Source organism: Alosa alosa, chromosome 5 (assembly GCF_017589495.1).
Source record: "Alosa alosa isolate M-15738 ecotype Scorff River chromosome 5, AALO_Geno_1.1, whole genome shotgun sequence".
NCBI lineage: Eukaryota > Metazoa > Chordata > Actinopteri > Clupeiformes > Clupeidae > Alosa > Alosa alosa.
Window position 1 is genome coordinate 26261595 of NC_063193.1, and position 25682 is coordinate 26287276.

The following is a 25682-nucleotide window of genomic DNA, read 5'->3' on the forward strand; positions in this document are numbered from 1 at the left end:
CAAGTCGTGTTAATGTTGAAGCTACCACACATGATCATCTTCAAAAACAGTCATGCTAAAACAAAACAAAAAAGTTATAGCCTTGAAGCTAATATTCTTTCCACTTTTCCGACCTATGGTCAATCCATCAAAACCTCTGAAATGATTAGTGCCGTTTTTAAAAAATTAGGTTTACTTTTTTATTATTATTAGGTTGCCTCTGTGTAATGCTTTACCTTAACATACAGTCGTGTATGCTAGGTTTTGCTTATGAGTTACCGTCATAGACAGTAAGGTGGACTGAGCTTCTTATCCAAACAATACGGTTATCTCCCTAATGCGCAAAAGAGATTACGTCAAAGCTAGCTTCCCTCCAACCCGAACAAGCTAACCATTCTTCTTCACGGGTAACCAGCGTTACGGACGAGGTAGTGGAGTCTGTTTTGCCTTTGTAGTGTTTATGTAGATTACACAGAAGCTACAATATCGGCTGGGATATATGTTATATGAAGTTATGGTATTTCAAAAAAATCCTAGAATGAATGGGAGTTAGCAGAGAGGTGGTCCCTCCAGCCTACGTCGATTCTTCTCTTCTACTTCCGGGAATTCGCCTGCCCCCTTGGTAGTTACTAACCTGACTCTCGCCAGATGAATTTCGTTCCGCCTAGCTTCACTCACATCCATCTGGGACCTCTTCCATTGAGAGTGATTTCTGCACCCGATTTTATGGTACAGCCAATCAGGACGCAGGGCGGGAGTTTCATAGATGTGACATAGCGTAGAAGCGACTGTGAGACTGTTATCAGCATCACGGGTTGGCTTCGATGTGAGTGGTTGAAGTAGCACGTCAATAGATGATGGACAAGTGGCTTATTTGATCATATGCAAGCATTTTTTGATTAGGCCCAGCCTTCTGAAGCAACACTCCAATGGATTGGTCCCAGATGGATGAGTGGAGCTAGGCGGAACGAAATTCATCTGGCGAGAGTCAGGTTAGGTAGTTACAGGGCTCTGCAGCACACATCTCTATGGCAACGCGTCTAACACACCATTATGATTTATCACTAAATTGCTGCTTGCTGCTGCACAGTGTAATTAAAAGCACAAAGGCTCCGATCATCAAGCTGCCACTCTTGATGTCCCAGACCACTGCTGATTGGAGAGGGCATCTGGGCCAGACCTGGGTCAAAGCTCAGCCAAATCTCAGCCTCTTTCGGTCAAGCATTAGCTACCTCCTGTGTCCCTATTGTGTTCTTGTTTCACTCGTGCTGCAGATGTCATAAAAGTGTTGTTATTGGTGCTGTCAATGTTGCCATTAGGCCCTTTCACACTGGCAAAATCGCCGCGATTTTAAGTACCAGAATCGCGGAACGACTGTCCCTTTCACATAGACCGAGGCGGAACGGCGGGACAAAGTGTCTCGCAAATTTACTACCAAGCCCCCTAGACATTTTGCCGAGTTTTTTCGTTCCGCCACCAGTGTGAATGGGTCATGGCGGAAAGGGGAATCTGGGCGGGCATTTCAATGCTATGTCCAGCCCACCACAGGAGATTGCAAATAAATCTAACTGATCAAAAGCAGCAATCGCAGAGACACCACATTATGTCAATCTATAAATTCACAAAGTCTCCAGTCATTCAATGCCTGCTAGAGTTGACTGTAGCTTGGAATGCAATCAGTTGCCATAGGCTATTTTAAAATCCAGCGATAAAACAAAGCATGAACTTATGAGCGTCTGTCTGCCCTATATGTATATCCTCTGATTGTAATGCTTATCTAGGCGATATTTGTAACATTTATTTTGTATTTGGCTTGTTATAAAACATGTAGACTTATTGAACAATTGAAATACATTAGGAGCAAATTTGCGTGGGACAGAAATACCTTTACAGAGCAGCAGTTCTGGCCATATCGGCTCTGGCTCACATGATGTACTGCTTTAAATGCATTATCGCTTCACTACCCAACACGCAAACAAGAAAGAAAAGAAAAAAGAAACCAATGTGCTTATGTCGCGATTTCCGATAGGCCCAGGCCTAGAGAAAAGACAGCTATGGTAACCTAACAATTAGGATTTGCTTTGCCTACACTGCTGTTTGGTTGTCCCAAACTTTGAGACGATCCATACTATAAAGCTTTATTTGTATAGTAATAATAATAATAATAATAATAATAATAATAATAATAATAATAAAGCTTTATTTGTATAGCACCTTTCATACACAGAATGCAGCTCAAAGTGCTTTACATTTGAAGCATGTAACACAATAATAGTCAGTCAGTCATTATCAATCGCTGTTTATGTTATACTCAGCAACATATCAAAATATAGAAAATGGCGCCATAAGACTGGCAGCCTTAACCCTCTTACCCCCACAAGCACCATATGGCAACTGTGGCAGGAAAAACTCCCATATTCCAGGAAGAAACCTTGAGCAGAACCTGACTTAATAGGGGGAGCCCATCTGCTTCTGGCTGGCTGCGCCCTCCAATAGTAGCAGATGTAGAATAATCTGAAAATGTAGTCTACAGGATAAGATGAGTTAACTAAAAACTAAAAGCTTTCCTGTACAGGCTTTCCTGTACATACTGGCATTAACTGAATCTTATCAACCCGAACTGCGATGTTGAGTGACAGGTTGCAATGCCTAACAATCTCACATGCCTTCGGCATACCTGCTAACAGTGCGCCTAGGCCTAGTGTTAAACACCTGAAAAATATTAAGCTGCTGTTTTCTTTTCAATACGAGCACTAGGCCTACGCTTGAATGATTTATGACTGAATGGAACGTTGCGTTTTTAAAGAACTGCTTATCACGTCTGACAAAGTTTACACTAATCATCATCTTCTAATGTATCCTTATGTTGAGATGTCCATTCTCTTTGCCCATTTTTGCGCAGCTATCCATTTTTGAGGGGTATGCAACAACAATATAAGCCATCGCCCCCCCACCAAAAAAAAAAAAGCAAAACAAAAGGCCAATAATGCATTAGTGTTCTATTGAATATGTTGTTAAAGAAATGCTGCCAATTTGATGTTTAACTTGATAAGTATTGATAAATGGTGCATTGTCACTTTAAAAGAGTCTAAACGGTTCTCATAACGTCCTTTTGCCTGCTATTGCTCACAATGGATAAGGCTGATAGGCCTACTCTAGCCTTGTTTGTTTGCACCACATTGACAACACAATATTAAGTTATTACAAGGAGCCTTCATTGTTAGGATTTGGAAACATGTAATGAGTTGCTGCTAGCGTTCTGTTTGCAGTTGGCCATTTAAGTGCAGTATGAGCATGCTAGCCACCTAGCTATCTGAATGGAATAGCCTAGGCTATGTTTCGATCGGCATTATGCTTAACAAACGCTAGTTAGTCTGTTAACAGTTAACATTCATATTTGCAAGCCTCCAAGCACAGACGTCATCACTTTAAATCCTACCTTGCCTTTCACCGTCCACTTATTTAACTGCTGTTGCATCCCTTGACATGCCATCTCCTTTTCCCTCTTTCTTTTTCTATTTTTAGTCGCCAACAGCTTTTTTTTGCTGTAGGCCCTATCCATCTTTTTTCATAGACGGCAACTCACTACTCGTAGGCCTATCTGCTCGCCCTCGCCCAGCATGAATAAATTGTACGCACAGTAGCCTACATTGTACGGCCAAGGCAAGGGGCAACTCTTCTCTTCAATTTCCCTTCCAAATTACGTTTTATTGTCTGAAGACATCTATCGCAAGAATTTAACATTCTAACATCAACAGCAAAGCAAATGCAAGCTAACCAAAGTGCAGTCGGTTCTCCCGCCATGGTTTTTGAAATCACACACCTGCTGTAGCCTATCTAAAGGCCCACGCACATAAGGCCTACGACTATCACTATCACTATCACTCTACACGCCCCCTGTTGCACATCACAATTTAATTTACTGTAGACCCTTTCAACAAGGTAAACAAAAACAATGCTTGAAGTTCTATTTGGGCCCCAATCTACTTCCTCTGCATTAAGATAACATATGGAATGTTAAAAAGGAAGTCTTGTGGGGCCAACTATGATGCTGATAATGGAACTCTCTTGAAAGGGTCCATAGCTGATCCTGCCTCCTGGCTCCCCAAAATGTCGCATCATGTGAACAGATCAGCAGGCCGGCAAATTTTCACCTCGCTTTCAGACACAAAAAGACGGCAAAAAGACATCCCCTCTTCCCGCAAATTTAGCGTGATCTCTGTGTGAAAAGGCCTATTGTTTCATTATTACATCCACTTTCATCTCATACTAACCCTTTATGAAGGTTAATTGGATACTTGTCAGAGCATTCATTTAATGATGCTTCAATAATATCGTTTTATTCATTTTTAACTCATTTATCTCTCTTATCTTTTATTTGTGTTTTTCCCTAATAGGATTTTGATTAATCGACACCAGGCACCTACTGAGAAGACAGAGTTTTGCAATGCACCTAAGCAAAGCACTTAAGCAATGCACCTAAGAAATGTACCTAAAAGCAGGTATAGATAAAAAAAAAAAAGAGGCCACATTCTTATTCATTATAAAAAGCAGAAAACTCAAATTAATCAACACTGTTAGGCTAAGTTAGGCTAATCGACCATGAGCTGATCACAGGTACCATAGTGATGTCTGCCTTTTTTTACAAATCCCATGCAATGCCTCCCATTGTCAGCTGCCTGGGGGGTTTTCCAGAAAGCAGGTTTACTGGCTTAACTGGGTATGTTAACCCAGAGTTAGTGGTAAACCTGGGATTTCAGTTCCAGAAAGCTCAAAAATGATCAGGCTATGTAAGTAACTATGGTAACATAGGCTCTGAACTGAACTGGGTATGTTAACCCAGAGTAAACGGTAAACCTGGGATTTCAGTTCCAGAAAGCTCAAAAATGATTAGGCTATGTAAGTAACTATGGTAACATAGGCTCTGAACTTAACCTGGTAGGGGGTAGGTTTTGTTCAGGTTATGTTCAATTATGTTCGGTTATTTCAGTGCATGTTCAATCAGGTCGCTATTTTTACACTTGTCACACAATGGCGTTTCATTTTGACGAAGGTCCGATTGACAAAGAAGCACAAAATCATGTAATATTCATCCGTGCAATTTACCGTGAGAGGGCGATAAGACCACGACATCACATGAAAACCTATCTATTCTTTTCCAAACGAGTGTTTCAAGAGCGCTAGAGTTTTTCAGCTGAATCCTAAATATAGGCTACTTGAAAAGCATTCTCTATCCCTACATTACGCATGGTGGATTAGAATAGAATAAAATAAATCTTTAATGTAGCTAGCCTACACCATAGTGGACATTTGTGTTTGGCTTACCAGACAGATGGACAAACAACATCTCAGACACATTGAAGATATAATTAAAACAAGTACAGAACAAAAAAGAGGAAACACAGCCTATAGAAAATTAATAAATAAGATTAAATATAGCTGTACAGCTCAGCCGGGTAGGCTATGCATGTTGTCACTAAGTTTGGTTAAGAATGCTGATGGCATTTGGGATAAAATATTTTTAATAGGCTACACACGCTCTCCGACTGGGAGTTTTTGTAGTGTTGGAGACGCAGAGCATATCGGCAAGCTGTCAGTCGGTGCGTAAAGTTTGCCTTGCGCTAAAGCAGTTCTTGCGCAACTTCATTCGTTTTCCTGGACAAAAACCCACGAGGATCATTAAAGTGTAGTTTCACCAACTGGCAGGTCATCATCACTTATAAACTTTTCCAAATGTGCACCGAAATGTGTCCAATAGGCTACCCATGCCTTCCGACATTCACCCTTCCGATGATGGAGCGCAAAAGTTTAACTTGGCCCACAGCTGCAGAAGCCGCGTTAAAATAGAAAATTACATTTGGGATTCTCAAAGAATTCTATGGCCCACTCAATCTGTGACAAGGTAGGCTAGTTTAAGAAAGCATCATTCAAAGCAGTCAATAGGCCTACACGTGATGTCCAGTGAATTAGGCTATTTAATTGTGCTTTTGACATTAAATAGGCTATCTTAAACATACGCATTTACACGGACAGTTAGGCTATTCTCTGCCAAGCAAGGTCTCGGACGCAGGCGCTTAAGTATTACTCTTTTTTTGTTATTACAGTTCTCTCCTCCTCGTAAGCCTCGACTACTCCGCCTATGAAAAATGCTCTTCCTTTCGCCGGTTTCACCTCTCAATAGATGATGCCTTTATAAGTTCGCCGTGAACGCGCACAACCCTAGGTTATCTAACACAGGGTTGATTGAACTAACTGGTAACCGGTGTTTTGGAACCGACAGCTCGGGTTTAGTCGCCACAGGTTCAGACAACCCAGAGGTTAAGTTTTATCTCAGTGTTTGTTAAACCTCCTTTCTGGAATACCCCTGGCTCTGGCTCTCACACCCAGGGGTTAGTCGACCTCTGATAGCCCCGCACTGACAACCTCATGTTCCACCCCAAACACGTATGGGTTGTTTCCATTGTGGTACGGTTCAGTTCAATACAGTTCAGAAAGGTTTGGATTGCCAACAGTACCCTTAAAGTATATTTTTTGGCCTTTTGCCTTCATTTGGACAGGACAGTGGAGAGTGAGACAGGAAGCAAGTGGGAGAGAGAGATGGGGTGGAATCGGGAAAAGACCGCAGGTCAGATTCGAACCTGGGTCCCCGTGGGCACTCAGGCCCGGTCCGGGCGCTGTAGCCTGCTGCGCCACAGCACCCCCCCTGCCAACAGTACCCTTACAGGCGGGGTGTTGATGCAACGACAACAAATGACACAACAAACAACAATAAGCCCTATAACTTTTCCTAGGCTAAACAGGCATGTCAAACACCAGACAGAACAATACAAGAGCTTTGAACAATTTAACACATGACTTCATACATACCGTCCTAATAACGCCTGGATAATTTTGCAATAGAGCTCAATGGCTATCCATACATAGCTCAGGTCTGAACCCACTTTAGTGTCACGATGGTCAATCAATTATCCAACAACTATCTAACAGCAGTAAGAATGTATAAACACAGACATAACTACAATGCCAAACATAACTCTCTGGAGTATGAAGTGCATCCAAGTTGTCTATTCCTTCTGTCCCCCCTCACTGCAACTAGCGTTCTATAGTTGTACAAGTCTTAACATCATACACACCACACTGCTGCCTACAGACGTAGGATATAAGACAGGACCTTTATCACAGCAGAGCTTGCCAGCAGTAGCCTAGGCGTCCCAGAAACCCGGTGTTATGCCTCTCAGACCTGCTGCTTACTATAGGCAAGTGCTTCACCTCTGAGCCCAAGTAATCCTATCACTGAGAAAGGAGATGTGTAATCTTTGCATGGCGCAAGTGTTTTCAGTAGACTAGGCTACTAACTGAGATCTTCAATCACAGTGTTAGCTGTTAGGTGTGTAGGTTTGTTTGTGTGTGTGTGTGTGTGTGTGTGTGTGAGTGTGAGTGTGAAGATTGACTGTTTATGTCTTGCCTCTGTCCTCTTATTCCAGGGTGTTATGATTGTAGGTCGCTGTTGTACTTTGAGAGAAAAGATTAACCGGAGTCAAATTCCTTGTTTGTTTACGCAAACCTGGCCAATAAAGCTGATTCACTGAACAATAATTATAAAATAGCATAACTACTATAACAAGAGTTGTGACTCAAGCATTAACAATTTCCTTACAATAAAGTGCTTTCGCCCATTCACTATTTTCAATATAGCCTACACAAGGTACACATGTATATTCTGTTCATAATCATAATCTGCGATTTCAAGTTCATATTTAAACCACAATTTTGGTAATGGGGTTGATTACTTTTCACACACACACACACACACACAATGTTTTGACCGACTTCTCCCCATATCTGACTTTAAAACCCACGGGAATATGATTTCTTAGTAGGCTAAATAGAAGTGGTGGTGTTGATGCATTGAGGTTTAGCCAACGCGCTTACCTTGCGTGACGACCGTGACTATAGTCGCTAAGAGTATCTGTAAAATCCTCCACAAGTGAGAATAAATGCTCATTTTGGCAGCCGATGCGACCCTACTTTATCCCATGCACGGTTGGCAAAGTCCCTCTATGAGTTTGATAGAGCCGGCGCCGATGCGCTGTGGACACCGTTCATCGCATCCCTTCACCTGGGAATTCCCCACCTGTGTGAGCGAGCGCACCTCAGGCCCACAGCTCCGAGCTCATATGAGCGTCTGAAAAGGAGTCGCGAGCTCAGCCCGGGAAATGTCAAGGAACTGGACTGTTTGAAGCCCCGATAAGACGAGCAATTAACTCAGCGAATAATGCGCTCCTATTCAAGTAAGTTCAGTCGTCTATAGAGCCCAAGCCTTCTTTAGTTCATTAACCTGCTGAAATGAAGGTTCCCAGTCGTGACTGAAGAGGCGAGCGGTAAAATCCAAGCAGGAGACGTCCGATGACAGCATGAAGAAGAGCTCTCTGCCTCAGGTCAGAGATGTGTTGTCAACTTTAATTTAGCCTACTCCCTGCTCCCACTCGTTTTGCGACAAAATAGTGTGTCTTCCGTGCAAATTGTTGCGTCGTCAACAGCTGAAATGCCCAACTATCGCCATCGCTCCACTGCGCTCTGCCCTGAGAGCGGACAACAAGAATTTGCGATTGTTGGTGAAATGCGGCGATTCAATGCGATTAAGTACTTAGCAGGAGAGAGACAGGTCGTCTAGGCAGTGCAGCAGGCTATAGCGGATAAAAAACACAGCAAAAGAAACAACGATAGTCTCATAATTGGAGAGAGTAGGAGAAAGAAAGAAAACTGGAAATTTGTGAATAGTAAATGAAAGTTCTCGGACTGCACACTGTAACCAGTCACTCGGCTGCCTATTGGTGTATGCGCGAGGACTGTTGTGTATGGCTTATCAGCGACCTCTTGTGGCTTTAGAACCACTGTCAGCCTTCTGTCAACTCAACTGTCATCTCCCACCCAACTCTTTCTCTCTCTCGATCTATCTCTCTGTCTATGAGTAGGTCTAATTTACTTTCTAACGCAGTTTTACTCTAATTAATATAATCATTAGTCATACAGTACTGAATACAATTAGTTCCCTACCATGCACACACAGCTATGAAATCTGGAACAGCCTAAATTGTATGCTGGACCTTTTACATGTAGCCTAGGTTTTGGAGAATCGGAGAAGGAGTGTTTACCAGAGCCCAGGGTATTTGGGTCAAAAAAAAAAAAATACAGTAAGTCATTTACAATAAGGTTTAAAACATAGTAATATACTTTTATTTCTTCCGTGCAAATTGTTGCGTCATCAACAGCTGATAGTAATAGAGATTTTACTCCAGTTATGTAGTCTGGTGTTGTTCTGGTCTAGGCTCTGACCATAGCAAATCAGGAGTTGAAATACTGTAATCCTGGGAGAGATAGATAGAGAGAGAGAGAGAGAGAGAGAGAGATAATAGAATAACTGTGACAAGTAAATGTTGACTCATAATAACAACACAGGATAGGACACAAACACTGCCCTATAAAACATAATGTAAAGCTGACATAAAACATTCCCATTCTCCAGTTTGAAATGTGCTGACATAACATTGTAGCATGAGATCGATGCAAGCAAGCATTCTAGCTCACATCAATTAAAGAACAATGTTCATTGTAATCATTTCAGATTTTATAATTTGGGGTTTGGTTACTTCTAGCCTACTCAAAACATACAGGAACATCTTATGACATGTAAACACTCACCCTGAGTGATGTCTCAGGAACTGGTGGCAGTTTCATGATTGATGATGAGTCTGAGAGTATGCTTAAAAAGCCCCTGTTGCAATGTTCCTTGCCTGTGGAGGTAAGTGAAATGGTGTGAGAGGGACAATCGGAAATGGCGGGGAACAAGCCCCACTGCCACTCACACAAACAAAGGGAACATGTGGGGAGGGTGATGCTCATAGACTCCAGTAATTGCACATTACCTTTATCACTCTACATCAAAACAATTTCTCTTTTAGGTGTACCCCCCCCCCCCACCCCTCCAATATCATTATCTTTCTGTAGGTTGAAATTGCTCCCCTCTATTCTATTTTTAGCATCAATTCTGCCAATTTCAGATCATTTTACCACCATTATGTTCACTGCAGTAAGTGTGGGCACAGTGCTTGATGCCCAGGTCGTAATTACCTGTCCCTCTACATCTATTCACTCCTGTGTCTGCTAGGATGGCTGGCCTCCTCTTCTCATTGCCCCTTGGATTAAGGTCTCCTTTTTCTCCTTTTCTTCCTTTTCATTCTCTTCTGTTCTCTGCTGTCTTTTTTTGCTTTGCCTTTTTTTTATCTGTTCTCTGCTTTTTCTTGTCCTTTGCTTTCCTCTCCTCCTTTTGACTTATTTGCTCTCCTCTCCTCTCATGTCTTTTTCTTTGCCTTTTTTTATCTGTTCTCTGCTGTCTTGTCCTTTGCTTTCCTCTCCTCTCCTCTCATGTCTTTTTCTTTGCCTTTTTTTATCTGTTCTCTGCTGTCTTGTCCTTTGCTTTCCTCTCCTCCTTTGACTTATTTGCTCTCCTCTCCTCTCATGTCTTTTTCTTTGATTAGATATGTTCTCCTCTGCTGTCCTTTTCTGTTCACTCACTTTCCACGTTCCTCTCTTCTCCTCTCCATTCCCCCCTTCTCCTCTCCTCATGTCTTTTTCTTTGATATGTTCTCATCTGCTGCCTTTTTCTTTGCTTTTCTCTCCACTCATGTTCCTTTGCTCTCCATTCCCCTCTTCTCCTCCTTCTCCTCTCCTCATGTGTTCTTTGCTTTCCTGTCCTCTCTTGACACTCATTTGCTCTCCATCCCTCTCCTCTCATCCTCATCTCTGCTCTTCTCTGTCAGGGTTGCAGCTCATCTCCTGCTTCTCCATTAGTCTTCTGAGTCACCTCTCCATTTTTAATTCAACTAAATGTAGTTTCTCTGAAGAGCATTTCATGTTCTTCAGAGTGGCCGAAAACTCTCTTGACCCCCTCTCAAGCCATCACCGTCACCCACACCCCCGTCCGGTCCCTTGCCACATTAAGGCAGTCGGTCAATCTGGCCAGTGCCTACTGAAGTCAAAAAGCTCCTCTAAGAAGCACAGGAGGAAGAAGAAACCAATACTCATAAAAAATGTGATACAAGTGCCCACAACATGGGGCACTGTGACTCTGGTGTCATCATTTGCTCGGCTCATCACTGGCTGAAACATAGGCTCAGTCTCCTCTTTTGTGACCACGGCAGCTACCACTGGAGCCTCAGACTCAGTCTCAAGCTGCCTGATCTGCACCGCATCAGCCAAGCACTCCTCACCTCTCCACTCAAGGTCTCTCCGGCAGACTGCTCTGCGGGCGGGAAGGAAGACCTCAACGGGTCCGGGCGGGCTGGGGGCACGGAAGGTCACCTTCCTGACGGCCTCGTCATCCCTCAGGGGCATAGCGTTCCACATCCTGTTGGCCTTGATCAGTTCCATGCGCATGTACATGTTGAAGTTCCCCACGAGCCTCTTCTGGTCCATCTCCTGCCTCCTGAAGAAGGTTTCCAGGCAGGCTTCCGCGAACGGAGACTGGTCTTCCCCTTGTTGTCGCCTCTTGTTCCTCCTCAGATGCCTTGGCCCTCGCTGCCCTGTTTGTCTGAGCGTGTGCAATCGCCGACCGCGGTCGGCCCACGACACGGGCAAACCAAACCGGGGTGTTCCTCATCCTGTCCTGCTCTCTCTTTCCCTCCTTCTCCCTGAGTTTTGCCTCTTTCGTTCGGGCCTTCTTCTCTTTCGCGCTCTCTCTCCTCGGAGCCTGTGGTCCCTGCTGGCTGGTGGACGGCGTAGCTTCCTCTCGGGCCGCCCGCTGGTCCCCGCCTTGTCCGTCTTCCGCATTGTCCTGATCTGAAGAGCACTTACACACACCACAGAGGAAACAGCTCAAAAAGAGAGCACGCCACCTGGGAGTTGCCTCCTGTCCTCTCACCTTTTCACTGTCACTTTTTTTGCCCATCTCTTGAGAAGAGATACTGTGCTTGATAGCAGTAAGTTTTTAGCAAAGTTTTTAGAGTTGAAGTTCTCTGGATGTTTTCACTCTCCTGGGCAAAGTCATATACTGTAAAAAAAGAGTGACAGAATGTCAGAATCAATGAATGAAAGTAAGGAAATAGTAGTAGCCTAATAAAAAAAACTGTAGCCTAATCACTCTCTGGTTTAATCTTTGCTCATCTGTTTATAAGGTTATTTAGGGTGTTTCAAATAATAAAGACTAATACATGTATAACTTCAATAAATGCAAGGAACCTTTATGAAAAGGCAATCAAAAAAGATAATCCAATCAATGACACATAAAAAGAAAGTCAGATGACCTACCACAATGTATTTCCTACCGCAGCTTTTGAAAACGTTAGAATTCTGGTCGTTTTATAATGCAGGTATGGAGCTTGGAATATTCGTGCGTAATAATGTTACAGCAATGATGTCATAATGAGCCTACCTCAAATGTAGGCCTACAAAACATGAAAAAAATCTGCAAACAAACGGTTTCTTAGTAGCCTAGGGCCGGTTGCAATTGGTCTTTGCTACGCCTGGTCCTAACTGCTAAGCTCGTCTTTGTTAAGTTATACGAGGTCAAAGCGCTGTGGTCAACTTGTCTGCAGGCTATACTAAATAAATAAAAAAGTTAAATATAAATAAATCTGTGAAATAGGCCTACCATAACCACAAGTCTGTTATGAAGGTTCTTGACTTTACAGAAGACATTCTGATCATAGCCTACTGTATGTCAATATAATTCGGCAGCGGTTTCTGTTGCCAGTTTTTAATGTTCAAAATAGCACACAAACGCGCAACTTTCCATAAACATTTTCTGCCATTGGCATGGTTTAAAGTAGGCTATAGTTAAATAAAGTCTTGTTTCAAAGGCGGCATCAGTGTCAGTAGAATCACACGTTCAGAAATGTCAGGTGCGCTCCGCGCTGAAGTGGCCATGGTTCTGGAGGGGTAGCAACTTGAGCAACCGCACCAGGCCTGGTCTGAAGGGGGCCCAGGGAAAAAGTGCATTCATTGCTAATTGAGTCTTAGCAGCGAAAAGAGGCCCTGTATGTTGCTTCTGGTTGAGGCTAAACCAATGGAACACATGCCTGTACTCTGTAAACAAATATTGTCGCCAGAAAAGAACATAAACGGAGGATAGAAATTACAAAACACGAGGCAGAAAACCCAAAAGAAGGCATCCGGTTTTAGGCTTTACGTTTGGACAGCAGGCGACTTCCGAGGATACTGAGGCGTAAAATGTTAAGGTAGGGAAATGAGGACATTAATACAGTAGCCCGCTGTGGCATGGTTGATCTAAATTAGTTTAATGAATTGATCTGAATTGGCTGTTGCTTCATCACACAGCTGTTTAGCGTGTGCGTGCGTAGCCTATGGCAGAGCCATATAAAAAGAGAGTTGCGACACTCTTTGAAGTCGCCGCCACGCGGTCCACGTACGCTTCAACAGTTCCAAACAGCTCTTTGCGTGTCATGTTATTTCAATGGGATAAACAGCAGCAAGTGCGTTATTGAACGTGAAACATTACAACAAACCAAAGAACGAGTGTTATTACGTGTTAGCATGTGTAACCCACCTTAAAGTTTGGTTACTAAGACCATAACTTTAGTTTTAGAACAGTTTGAGTTCAATAAATATTTTAATATATAAATAGAATAAATATGAATAAATAGCAAGAAGCTGAGTTTACATGATTATATGTATTTCTTTTTTGGTCTGGTCTGAAAAAGTGCAGGTATTCTAAAAAATACTTTTATTGTGGTATAGTCATCTCCTAGGTGACGGGTTTGTTTTTCACTCTCGAGACTCCACTTGAATGAAATTGATTAGACATTACTGATAATCCTCTTAAGAAAAATAATACTCTTTATCTAACTCTAATCTAACTTTTTCTAAATCTATCTCTCGTATTGAATCATCTTACCTTTCCTTATACCTATTTTTCTACTGATTGTTGAAGACCTGTGTTGTTTGAACCTCTCGAACTCCGTGAGTTAAAATACTTCGTTAGCATTCTGCTAGCGAAAGTGATTAACACCGTTAGCTGATAGTGCATTCAAGTCAATAGGATGATTAGCATGCTAGAAAACTGAGCTAACTAATTAAAACCAATCGGAGATGCTTTTACTTTATTGTTCTTTTTAAGTGCTGCTATTGTAATAATATTGTCTTCAAGTATGTTTTTGAGTAATAGAGAAGTTGTTAATGAATATATTGAATTACATGATTTTAAATATATGATCGTTGGTAGTAACGAACTCCTAAGAGATAGGAGACGTTAATATTAGAATGTTTAGAGGAGCGCGCACAGTAGTAGCCTGTGTGTGTGTGTGAGTGAGAACGGCACCTCTTCTCTCTCATTACCAGCGACGCTAACGTCGTAGTTTGTGCCTAGCTAAGTTAATAGGACTTAATTGAACTGGAATTGTAGTTCAATTGGAATTTAATGATATCTTACGACTTTGATATTGAATATATATCCTTAATTGTATTCTCAAACTGCTGTATGCAGATTGGTTTTTTTTATGTACACTGGAACACTGGATGGCGAGTCAGTCCCCTTGGATCGATTGAACTGTTCTACCCTTTCATACTGGATAACCAACCCCTTGAACTGCCCTTTCATACTGGATAACCAACCCCTTGGATCTGTTCCCTGGATACAGATAAGCCTTCACACATACACTGACATTGTACACTCACACCACCTTACCCGGTATTTCTTTCTTTTTTTGGACATTTGAGTTTTAACTATTGATTTGATACTTTGCATTTTTAAGAGCTCTTTTATTATTTTATAGGGTTTTGTATTTATTTACTATTTATTTTCTATTTACCAATGTTTCCTCTTCTTTTCTCATAGAGAAAAGATATTCTTGCATTTAATAAACCTGCATTATTTATTTATAACATTTTACATACTGGTGTCCTTGTCAATTTACTCCCCCCTTAATGCCGAACCTAGAACTGGCCTAAACTTAACAGTAACTCATAGAAGCACCTCCTTTTACTTTAAAGTGCAATTTATTATTAAGTAGAGTAGAGGGGTGCTACACATGCTTACATAGTGTAAATTGCATATTCCGACTATAATTGGTATGCAACATCGATCTAAAATATGTTCTTTGGTAGTTCTAACATTGAAGGGTTGTTTCCTTGCTGGACATTAAGCTGTTTTTGGATTCCTACATTTGCCTGTATCACGCTACATATAGGCTACTTTACTTACATTGTCAAAACGTAGGCTATGCATTTTGTATCCTTTTTGTGTGTGGACATTAGATCCAGTGTCCTTTCCAGTTCGTTTGGTGAGATGAAGATAAAGGTGCCCCTCCCCCCCAAATCTACCACACAACTTTGATCACTGTAAGATTAGCAATAAATGTCTATCAAATATATAAATATATGAATAGCAATCAGTAGCCTAACAGCTTAAATGTTAAAAGTTTGATAAATGCATTACATCTGTTTTAAGACTAAGCCATAATGTCAAAAACACATAGGCTAAATAAGAATCAATAACAACTTAAATGTGAAAAGTTTGATCAATACTACAATATAAGACACCCACTGTTGCAATAACACACTTGTAACTCAATAAGCAATCAACTGTTTCAATAAAATACTTATAGCTTATATTTCAGCCGGCTGGTGAGACTACAGCATGAAAAGGATGACTGATACATGTTAGGTTTTCAATAGATTTTAAAAGAAGAACAGGAACAAATGCAAAAAGAGACTGGGAGGAAGGTATGGTGACACTGCAACATAAAAAGGAGGTCTGACTCTCATTTAGGTTTCCAAAAAATAAAAAGATTTCAGTTTCCAAAGTTTGAACAACAATTGTGTGTGAACTACACAAAAGACACAATGTGGATGGGTAGCTCTCCATATACTCTGTACACCTATAAGAGGGACATGGTAAGGAGGATGCAACACATTTGGCTGGAGTCAGGAGTGTTATGGGAGGTGTGGAAAATGCTGGATCAACACAACTCCCTTTGTGTAAGGGCCCCATTGTGTGGACCTCAAACATAAAAAATGATCTTATCTGACCATTCCAGTCATATATTGCACACCCTTCTTGTCCTCTGCCCACTGTCCACTGTCCCAAGTAATTTGGAACAGTGATAGTGGCACAGGACTGGGCTGGCAAGGGACACAAGAGCCACGCACCAGTAACAACAACAATAACTTATACTGTAATAGTCTAGGTTTTGCTCCTACTGCTTCCCCTGAAATTCATAACTGAAATCCCCTCGTTCATGAGTCATGGACACTAGCCTACTTCATGTCATGTTCAGCCCACGGTTCAGTTCATAATGTCATAAAACTCGCCATCTAGCAAGCTAATCTATAGGCCTATCAGGTTTAAAGACAATAATCACATTAATTTGCTTTATTTTTCACCTGAAGAGCGTCAATCACAAACCCATTGATAACCAGCACATCTGAATATAGAGTTACCATGCTGAATGAAATCTATTTTATCAAGATAAAGTTTGTGTTCCCCGTCATAGCATGTCTAACGTTAACACTTTATATGTGAATGAGCTGACTAGCTAACGTAAGCTAACGCAATCAGGTTTGAAAAATATAGCATTATAAACATAATAGAAACCTGTTGACAACCAACCAACCTATCATCTAAAGTTGCCCTACTACAATAGGCTAACCAATGTTTTGTCTGAAATTCATTATTGACGTAGGAACATTATCTTTAAGCTAACCTCTCTCCACAAGGTTTGCAGGCTAACTTTTAGCTTTGAAATTTCGGTCAACATTTAAGCTATAAATATCAGTTAAACAAGCAGCACATAAACCTCAAAGAACAATACCTATCTACTAGTGCAGTTGGTATAGGAAATGCATATGCCAATTAAAAAAACGTCGTACCTTCGTCTACTTACCACTGACAATATCAGGCAGAAAGCAATGGAAGTGAATGGGGCTAAAGCCGTGCATGTCAAAGTTAGGAACTTTTGAACTCAGCATAACGTGGAAGTAGCCGGGAAAAAGCGCCGCCATTGTTTCCTATGGAAGTCTATGGGAGTGTCGCCACTCTGTTTTATCTACCGCTCTGGCCAGAGAAACGGAATAAAATACAGTATGAACTATACAGTATACAACTAGCCTATAGATCACAACTATTCTATGGCATACTTACTATGATAATCGTCGCATTGTTAGCCGACATTGATGGATGAATGACAATAACATGTTAAAAATGCTCTGACTCAGCAGACATGAATAGCTTTTCATTACCCATGTGTGCTTGTTCTCATGTCTTTTTTATTCAAATAATAGAAGGTTTTGAAGGCAGAGTCTGTTGTTTTGTTAGATTTCCTGACTCTGTCCACACCATCGTGTGGCAAGGAGGCCCATGTTAGGTCTGAAACTACTTAAAGGAAAATTCCGGTATTTAGCACTTTGAGTCCCTTTTCTGGTTTGTTTTGGATGAACTAGAGTGGTGGACACCGAAATTTTAGTCTTGACTTTTCTGACTCGTTTTGAATCGCCTTTGACTACTCAGAGTGGCTGCCAACAGGCATGCTCAAACATGTCCTAAAACAACCCTTAACGTTCGTTTTCAAAACTGTGCAACTCACCGAGTGGTTAGTGGTGTTCGTTGATGTTCCAAAACAAATAGTGTAGCGAAATACAGTTTCTGTTGTGTTTTATTTGGCATTTTGTAAAATCCCATTGATTTCTGTTGGAAGACTCATTGCACGTTGATATAACTGCGCCACCGTCTATTCTTCAGGTTCAAATATTGAGCGGAAGTTTATACGAGGTTGTGAGGTGTCTGAAAAAATAGTTCCACAATAGCAAATAAGACGGCTGGAAATCATACCGCCGATATATTGGATTTTAATAATCAACGAACACCACTAACCACTCGGTGAGTTGCACAGTTTTGAAAACGAACGTTAAGGGTTGTTTTAGGACATGTTTGAGCATGCCTGTTGGCAGCCACTCTGAGTAGTCAAAGGCGATTCAAAACGAGCCAGAAAAGTCGAGACAGGACCAATCGTCAAAATGTCGGTGTCCACCACTCTTAGTTCATCCAAAACAAACCAGAAAAGGGACTCAAAGTGCTAAATACCGGAATTTTCCTTTAAAAACTAGCTGCATTCAGAACACCTACCTGTACTCATCCATTACATACACATTCAAACCTTCACAGTTCACAAAGCTGCTCACATAAAAGATTTGCTGTATTATTTAACTGTTTCCGGTTTCAGAAAAATGGTAATGGTGTGTGTAAGCAGTAAAAAAATATGTAATTAAGAGCTAAATAAAATCAAAGTCCCAGACACTGAGATGCCAGTTTCTGTGAACATCCTTGCTACTGTAACAAACAATGAAGCAGTTTTCCTACTCTTTTCTTTCACTGTAGCAAGCAACTGGTTGCCATTGACATTTTTGGATTCTAATATTGTGTTTACGTGTGTGTATGTGTGTGCAAGTATTGTATTGCAAGTTCTAGAAAGTTGTTTAGCGGTACCTGAGAATGAGCAGTAAATAGTGTCAAAGATGGAGTGAGAGAGAGAGAGTGAGAGAAAGAGAGAAGGGATGTGGTCTGATATTGAAAGAGGCTAGAAGTAAAAGACAGATGTGAACACTGCAGCGAGGCTCTGTGCCTCAAACACCCATCAATCTTCAACCTGACAGGGAGATAGGGAGAGAGTGAGAGAAAGAATGAGAGAGGAGAGAGAGGGAGAGAAAGAGTGAGAGGAGAGAGAGAGATATGATTGAGAAATAATGGGGATGGTGAGAAAATAAGAGATGGTGTAGTGAAAGAGAATGAGAGAAACAGGATAGTGAGAAAGAAAAGAGGTCAGAAAAAAACGTACAGTATTAAACATGTAAGACCTGTCATCCCACCCATATATAAGAAGCTGGTTCCCTCTCATAGCCTCTGAGACAGACTCTATCTCTTTTTCTCTTGCTCTTTCTCTCTCTCACTTTCTCACTCTCTCTCTCACTCACAGGGATTGCCACCTTGGCACCTTAGAGCACGAGCAGAAGCACTTACTTTCATTTCACCCTTGACTGCCCCAAAGGGCCGTGTTTCGGGAAGCTCCACCGATTTGTTTTTGTCTCATACTGTAGTGGAGACTTTGTTTGATTAATGTAAGAGCAAATGACACCTGCAGAGTCAACCAGCCTGCTCTATAGCTGGGTCACATGTATTTTTCCTCTCCATTAATGGGGCCCACTCTCAAATGGGGGGGTTTCTCAGGTCCTGAAGAAAAGATTCAAAATGGTGGCATTTTCAGCTCAGAGGCAACCGCAAACAAACATATGTACCACAGCCACTTCATTTGGAAAAAAAAACATTTTGAGTATAAGGGGGTGGAGGGTGGAGGCTGTAATATATATCATTTCTGAATGATATATATAACCTCGGAAACATAGAGACATCGAGCTATATCCTCACTGTGTGGACAAATAGGGTGAAGAGTTAAATGGCAATGATGTTATTACATACTCGTTAATCTGACTCCATTTGATTCATAATTTGTATCACCAATCAATTACCAAGTAACTAGTTTATCAGCTATGGAGAAGAATGGCATGGCACACTACGAGAAGTTATCCGATTGGTAGGCAAATTAACAATTTATTAGGCATTAAGCCTTAAAGGAGAATTCCGGTGTGATATTGACCTAAAATGTGTTAAAACATGATACCGAGTGTGAACGTATGTCTCATAGCCCATCTCGGCTTGTCCCCTGCACTCCAAAATCTAAATCTTATCCAAAAATAATTCCATGGAAATGCATGGATTCCAGTTTCTTCCAGTAGCAGCAACTGGAATCCATGCATTTCCACTGAATTATTTTTGGAATCTGATCCCTTATCATACCTGTTCATTCTTACTCGTCGCTCGACTTCGTGAAGATACTGTCTGTATAAATCGTCTTGTAAGTAAACTACCAGTGCTTTTTCAAAGTTCTCAATGTCTCGTTTTAAATGTCAGGGCCCTCGGAAGTCTACCAATGAAGTGTGGAGATATATTGAGCCTCGTAAATGGTGTAAAACAGTGATTTATTTGCATGGCTAGCCCGATGCCGAAGCACTACCTTTGAAAAAGCTGTTGGTAGCATCGGCTAACTAGCGCCAGATTTTGGAGTGCAGGGGACAAGCCGAGATGGGCTATGAGACATACGTTCACACTCGGTATCATGTTTCAACACACTTTAGGTCAATATCACACCAGAAATTCTCCTTTAAGGTAAATGTAACCAATATCACTTCAGTTGGATGTACAAGTAAACTCACATGGTCTACTGTAACAATGTAGCAACCAAAGGAACACAGGAAGCTTATCAAAACACAGAGATAAACTTAACCAGTTAACAAGTTATGAATTTACAGATACACCAGATAAAACAATACAAATCCAAAAATAGAGGAGAGAGAGAAAGAGAGAGAGGGAGAGGGGGAAAGGAAGAGTGAGAGAGAGGCAGAAGACCAAGCCACAAGGGCCTGGCTCAAGAGGAGAGTGGAGATGGAAAAGGAGAATGAAGAGCCCCGAGGAGGACAAGAGCCTCCACTTTTATCATTTATCATCTACAGTGTAATTCCTAGTCTAGAACTATGCACAGATACATTCAATTGTAATGAAACTATGTTCAGACTGTTGCCCACGTTACAAGTATTAATTCAAGACCAAACATGAGTGTATTATTCACAACAAATATTTACAGAGCAATACTGTATGATAATGAGGTTGGCCTATCTCACAACAAGACATCAAGTAGGCCCAGGACTGAGTTATCTCTCAGTAGAGGGGCCAGAACAAGGAGCAAATGGTCACTTTATGCATGAGCGGGTGTTGGGAATCTTTGGCCAAGATTTGGTTACATACACACTTTGGCTACATACACAGCACATTATTTCATCAGGAAGCTCCAACATACATCCCAAACCCGAGTTTCCGCTAGAAACAAATGGTTTTGTAGAGGTTTTGTTTTCCGGACATTTTAATGATATGCCGGTCAAATATCCTATTATCCCTTCTTAATTAGTCAAATTGCCTCGTCGAGAAGGCTCTAACCCTGCAGATCATAGACAGAGAATGCATAGGCCTACTGTATGCTTTGGGTAAAGAACATTTTGCATGTCCAGTGTACACGGAGAATGACAGTGTCTTGGAACGCCGCACCCCCCGCAACTCCACTTCCAATGTCACTGATTCCGACAGATACGCCCGACACTTCTGTTTTTTATCTGGTGGTGGTGGAGTTGACCGGACATCTGAGGCTTCAGACGTTACCAATTTATCATCATCCATCGCGTCTGGCCTCTGAAAAAACTTTTAAGGATAGTCTGCCTGGGCCTGGCCATGTTTGAACCGCCTCACTCATTTGTTCGTTGTTTAACATGGACGTTTTAAGCGTGCGCTTCCTATTTGAAATGCAGCATAGGCTATGCGTGTTGTTTAATAGCTTACTTTTCAAACGGTAGAGCCTGTTCATTTAAAAACATAGCCACAGGACGTATAATATAAGCTTACATATAGGCTTATTCTCAAATTCAGATTGCGTTAGGGGACGGGATTATTAGCCAATTTCAATCGGACAATTTGACCGGAGAGATTTAATTTTGTCTGACATTTCATTTTTTTTCCGGCCAATGTCCGGTAATTACCGGACAACGGAAACCCTGTCCCCAACATACTTACAGCACACTGCCCCCCCCCCTCACCAATACACAGCACATTGTCTCATGAGGAAGCTTCTCCAACACACATATTGCACACTGCCCTCTCCCCACATACACAGCACACTATCCCATCTCCCTTGTCATCCCCCCAACACACACACCAAGACCCCTGGCAGTTGGGTTAGCCCCTTGAGCCGTGGATCTGCCCAAGGTTTCTTCCTTAGTAAGGGAGTTTTTCCTTGCCCCTGTTGCTCTTGGGTGCTCCTTGTTGGTGCCCCCAATCCCAATCCTCCCCCACCTTTCTTATGCAGCCCTTGCCACTTATCTACTAATCTACTAAATCTACTAAACCCCTCTTCTAGGGGTTTAGTCTTCTTTCCCCCCCCCCATAAATGCACAAATAGGCTGACACCAGACATAATTTCACTGCATTTCTTACATCCAGTAACTATATGCATGTGACAATAAACTTCCTTGTATCCTTGTATCCTTGTACACTACATCCACTAAAAGGAGAGTAATACAAAATCATGGCCCCAGAGCGTAGCACTGTAGCTGCCTGGCTTCTCTAAATGTTTTTTTTTCCGTACTGAAAGTACTCTTGTGACTTCGGGAAACAGAGATTTATGTGTAAAAACTGCAAGAGTTTTCCTTTAACTCAGAGTGCTGGCCAGTGTCTGCATGTACATTGTCCAATATATGTATGATATGTCAAACTGTAACTTTATCATTGGATATGCTGTTTGTGTGTGTGTGTGTTTGTGCAAGCTTGTGCACATGCCTGGAGAAGGTAACCCTTTTACGGTAGATAATACACTCCAGCTAGGACGATCACATATTCAGATCCTTAATCTGACATCAATGTCTCTCACCTTCATTTTTTTTTATTTCTACCTCATTTCTCATTGGAAATTAGACAGCAGGAATGAGCCTAGCCTACTGACGAAAATATATTTTATACATGATGTTGAGATACATATTGTAATACACGCTCAGATGTTGTTTAGAGATGTTGTTGTTGTCCTGAAAACACAACACTTCTGCTGCTCTTACATAACTTACACCACTATGCCACTTTCTTTCTTACTTAGGTCAAACAGAACTACCCCAGCCTTTTATTGGCCTGACTTTGCACTAGTATTTTATTGACTGTCTATGCACAATTTCAACCAAATTTTGCTGCTCTTATTTTTTCATTATATGTGCCCTCTTATTTACTTATTTACTTACTTTTTTGTTTACTTGAATGTTATGTTTGTCTGTGGACTTAAATTGGCAAAATATGTCTTGTCTTCACCGTGGGATAGTGAGAAACGTAATTTCGATCTCTTTGTATGTCTGGAACATGTGAAGAAATTGACAATAAAGCTGACTTTGACTTTGACTTTGACTTTGAGATTCAGTTACTAACCAAAATGACTGTTTGTTTAATTGAAAAATGGCATGCCACTTGAATTCATATGGAACGAATAATGAGGACTGCCTGAATCCAGCATATTATCATATTATCTGGCAATGCTGCTTCAACCCTGTGGCTTTTTTTTTGTTACGTTCACGATTTGACAAATTATCGTCTGATTGGTGAGAGGCCCCTCTGAGTAGATGTCTAACATTAAATCAGCAGCCCCAGCGGATGAGAGGGGCAGAGAAAGGCCAATGAGACAGCTTCACTTTCTCTGGAACCGCCAACCTCCATTTTGATTTGATTTTCCTTCCATATTGGTCTCAGAGAGTATGAAAAAAAAAGAATCCTGAATATTCTTTCAAAACTCTATAAACTCTTCTCCCCGATTCCGATTCCATGAATTTAAAACTGCAGAGAGAGAGAAGACTTATTTAAATAAAAAATAAAAATAAAAAATAGAACAGTGCTGGTTTGAGTGTTCTCTTGCTGAGTAAGAAGTGCCCAGGCTCCCAGAAGATATGGCCTCCATATTGACTCTCCATCTCTGCTGCTCTTCAGCTCCCAGCCTATTTCCCCAGTGATGTGAAGATCTACCCCCACACCCACCCCCCACAACACACACAACACACAAACCCAACATACCCCCACACACACACACACACAGGTACACCCCCACACACACATACACATACACACACACACCAACACCCCCAGTGCCCTGATGATCTCGGAGAGATGGCGGAGGCAGGTGCCCATCCAGCCGACACACTGCACTCAGGGGCTGTGTTACGGGTCATGGCATAGCCACTCTGACTGGATGGAGACCTGTAGGGTATTCCAGAAAGCAGGTTTACTGGCTTAACTGGGTATGCTAACCCAGAGTTAGCGGTAAACCTGGGATTTCAGTTCCAGAAAGCTCAAAAATGATCAGGCTATGTAAGTAACTATGGTAACATAGGCTCTGAGCTTAACCTGGTAGGGGGTAGGTTTTGTTTAAGTTATGTTCGGTTATTTCAGTGCATGTTCAACCAGGCCGCTATTTTTACACTTGTCACACAATGGCGTTTCATTTTGACGAAGGTCCGATTGACAAAGACGCACAAAATCATGTAATATTCATCCGTGCAATTCACCGTGAGAGGGCGATAAGACCACGACATCACATGATAGCCTATATCCATTCTTGTCCAAACGAGTTTTTCAAGAGCGCTCGAGTTTTTCAGCTGAATCCTAAATATAGGCTACTTGAAAAGAATTCTCCATCCCTACATTACGCATGGTGGATTAGAATAGAATGCGTGTCACCAAGTTTGGTTAAGAATGCTGATGGCATTTGGGATAAAATGGTCATAGGCCACTTCTATTTTCGGATGCTCTCCTAATGGTGTTGGTGTTTAAAACACATTTTTATTTTAATAATTGCTAATTGATATGTGATGATGCTTCACATCTTATCACAAACGTGGAGGCGAAATGGCAGGGCCCAGTAGGCCTACACGATGCCAGGAATGATGTAGCCTACCGGGAATCTAATTTGAGCGACACATTTCAACAGGGTGCGTTAGGGCAGGCTACACCTTACTAGAATATTATCAGATCCACTACAGACTAATTAATGTGTAGGCTGTAACTTAATGTTACATGTGCAATTACAGAAGAACTTGATGGGTATGCTACTGTCTAGGGGATAGAGGATAGGCTACCCATGCCTTTCGACATTCATCACCCTTCCGATGCTGGAGCGCAAAGGTTTAACTTGGCCCACAGCTACAGAACCCGCGTTAAAATAGAAAATTACATTTGGGATTCTCAAGGAGTCTATGGCCCACTCAATCTGTGACAAGGTAGGTTAGTTTAAGAAAGCATCATTCAAAGTAGTCAATACAATACAATACAATACAAAACAATTATTTTGACATTAAATAGGCTATCGTACGCATTTACACGGTCAGTTAGGCTATTCTCTGCCAAGCAAGGTCTCGTTCCTTGGAAGACACTCAAGTATTGCTCTTGTTTTGTTATTACAGTTCTCTCCTCCTTGTAAGCCTCGAGGACAGGGTCTGACTGGGAGCAAAATTCGGCCCTGGCAATTTTCTCCTGGACCGGCCCACTACTGGACCGACGACCCCCCCCCTCCCTCCCAAAAAAAATTCCCCCCATAAATAACAAACACACACTATTATGCTGTAGCAACACTGAACCCAAACATTTAGATTTGGACCTATAGCCTAATCACAATACCAGGTTTTTTTTAAAGTGATTTGAAATGGAGAGGGACAGGATTCAGGGATAGGCTACTAAAGACAGGCTCATATTCTGTCTGTCTCACGTCATGTTACCCCATGCATTAAACCACATGTCACTGCTTGACTAAATTAAAAATATAGGCTACTGAACATGGACATCGTCATAGTTGACAGAAATTACGTTTTGTGCCAACATGTTGTAGAAACACAAACAGCCTTTATTTGGAGAAATCTTCTCCTTCACTTTGGTTATAGTCCGCGATTCACATTAACTGTAGGCTATCACCACAAGTGTAGGCTATACTAAACGTTTTTGCCCTAGTTTGTGTGCCGTCATCACATTTTGCAAAATTAGGCTACCTTCGTTACTAACCTACCAGTTGATAGCC

General features: G+C 41.6%; 1 protein-coding gene and 1 long non-coding RNA gene across 2 annotated transcripts in view; both read right to left on the reverse strand.

The window, feature by feature from the left end:
• The window catches only part of LOC125295100 (transmembrane protein 132D), a 91608-nt gene extending 82871 nt beyond the window's left edge, over positions 1-8737 (reverse strand). Inside the window, exon 1 of the mRNA XM_048244258.1 lies at positions 7912-8737. Within this exon, the coding sequence (XP_048100215.1) occupies positions 7912-7984 (73 nt within the window). The 5' untranslated portion in view covers positions 7985-8737. The remainder of the gene's footprint in view (positions 1-7911) is intronic.
• A 479-nt stretch (positions 8738-9216) lies between these two features.
• Positions 9217-10192, reverse strand: LOC125295101. The gene is made up of 3 exons (XR_007193630.1): positions 10111-10192; positions 9682-9773; positions 9217-9347 (listed from the first exon to the last, which is right to left on the reverse strand). It is a non-coding gene; the product is annotated as an uncharacterized LOC125295101 (long non-coding RNA).
• Between the last annotated feature and the right edge of the window lie 15490 nt (positions 10193-25682).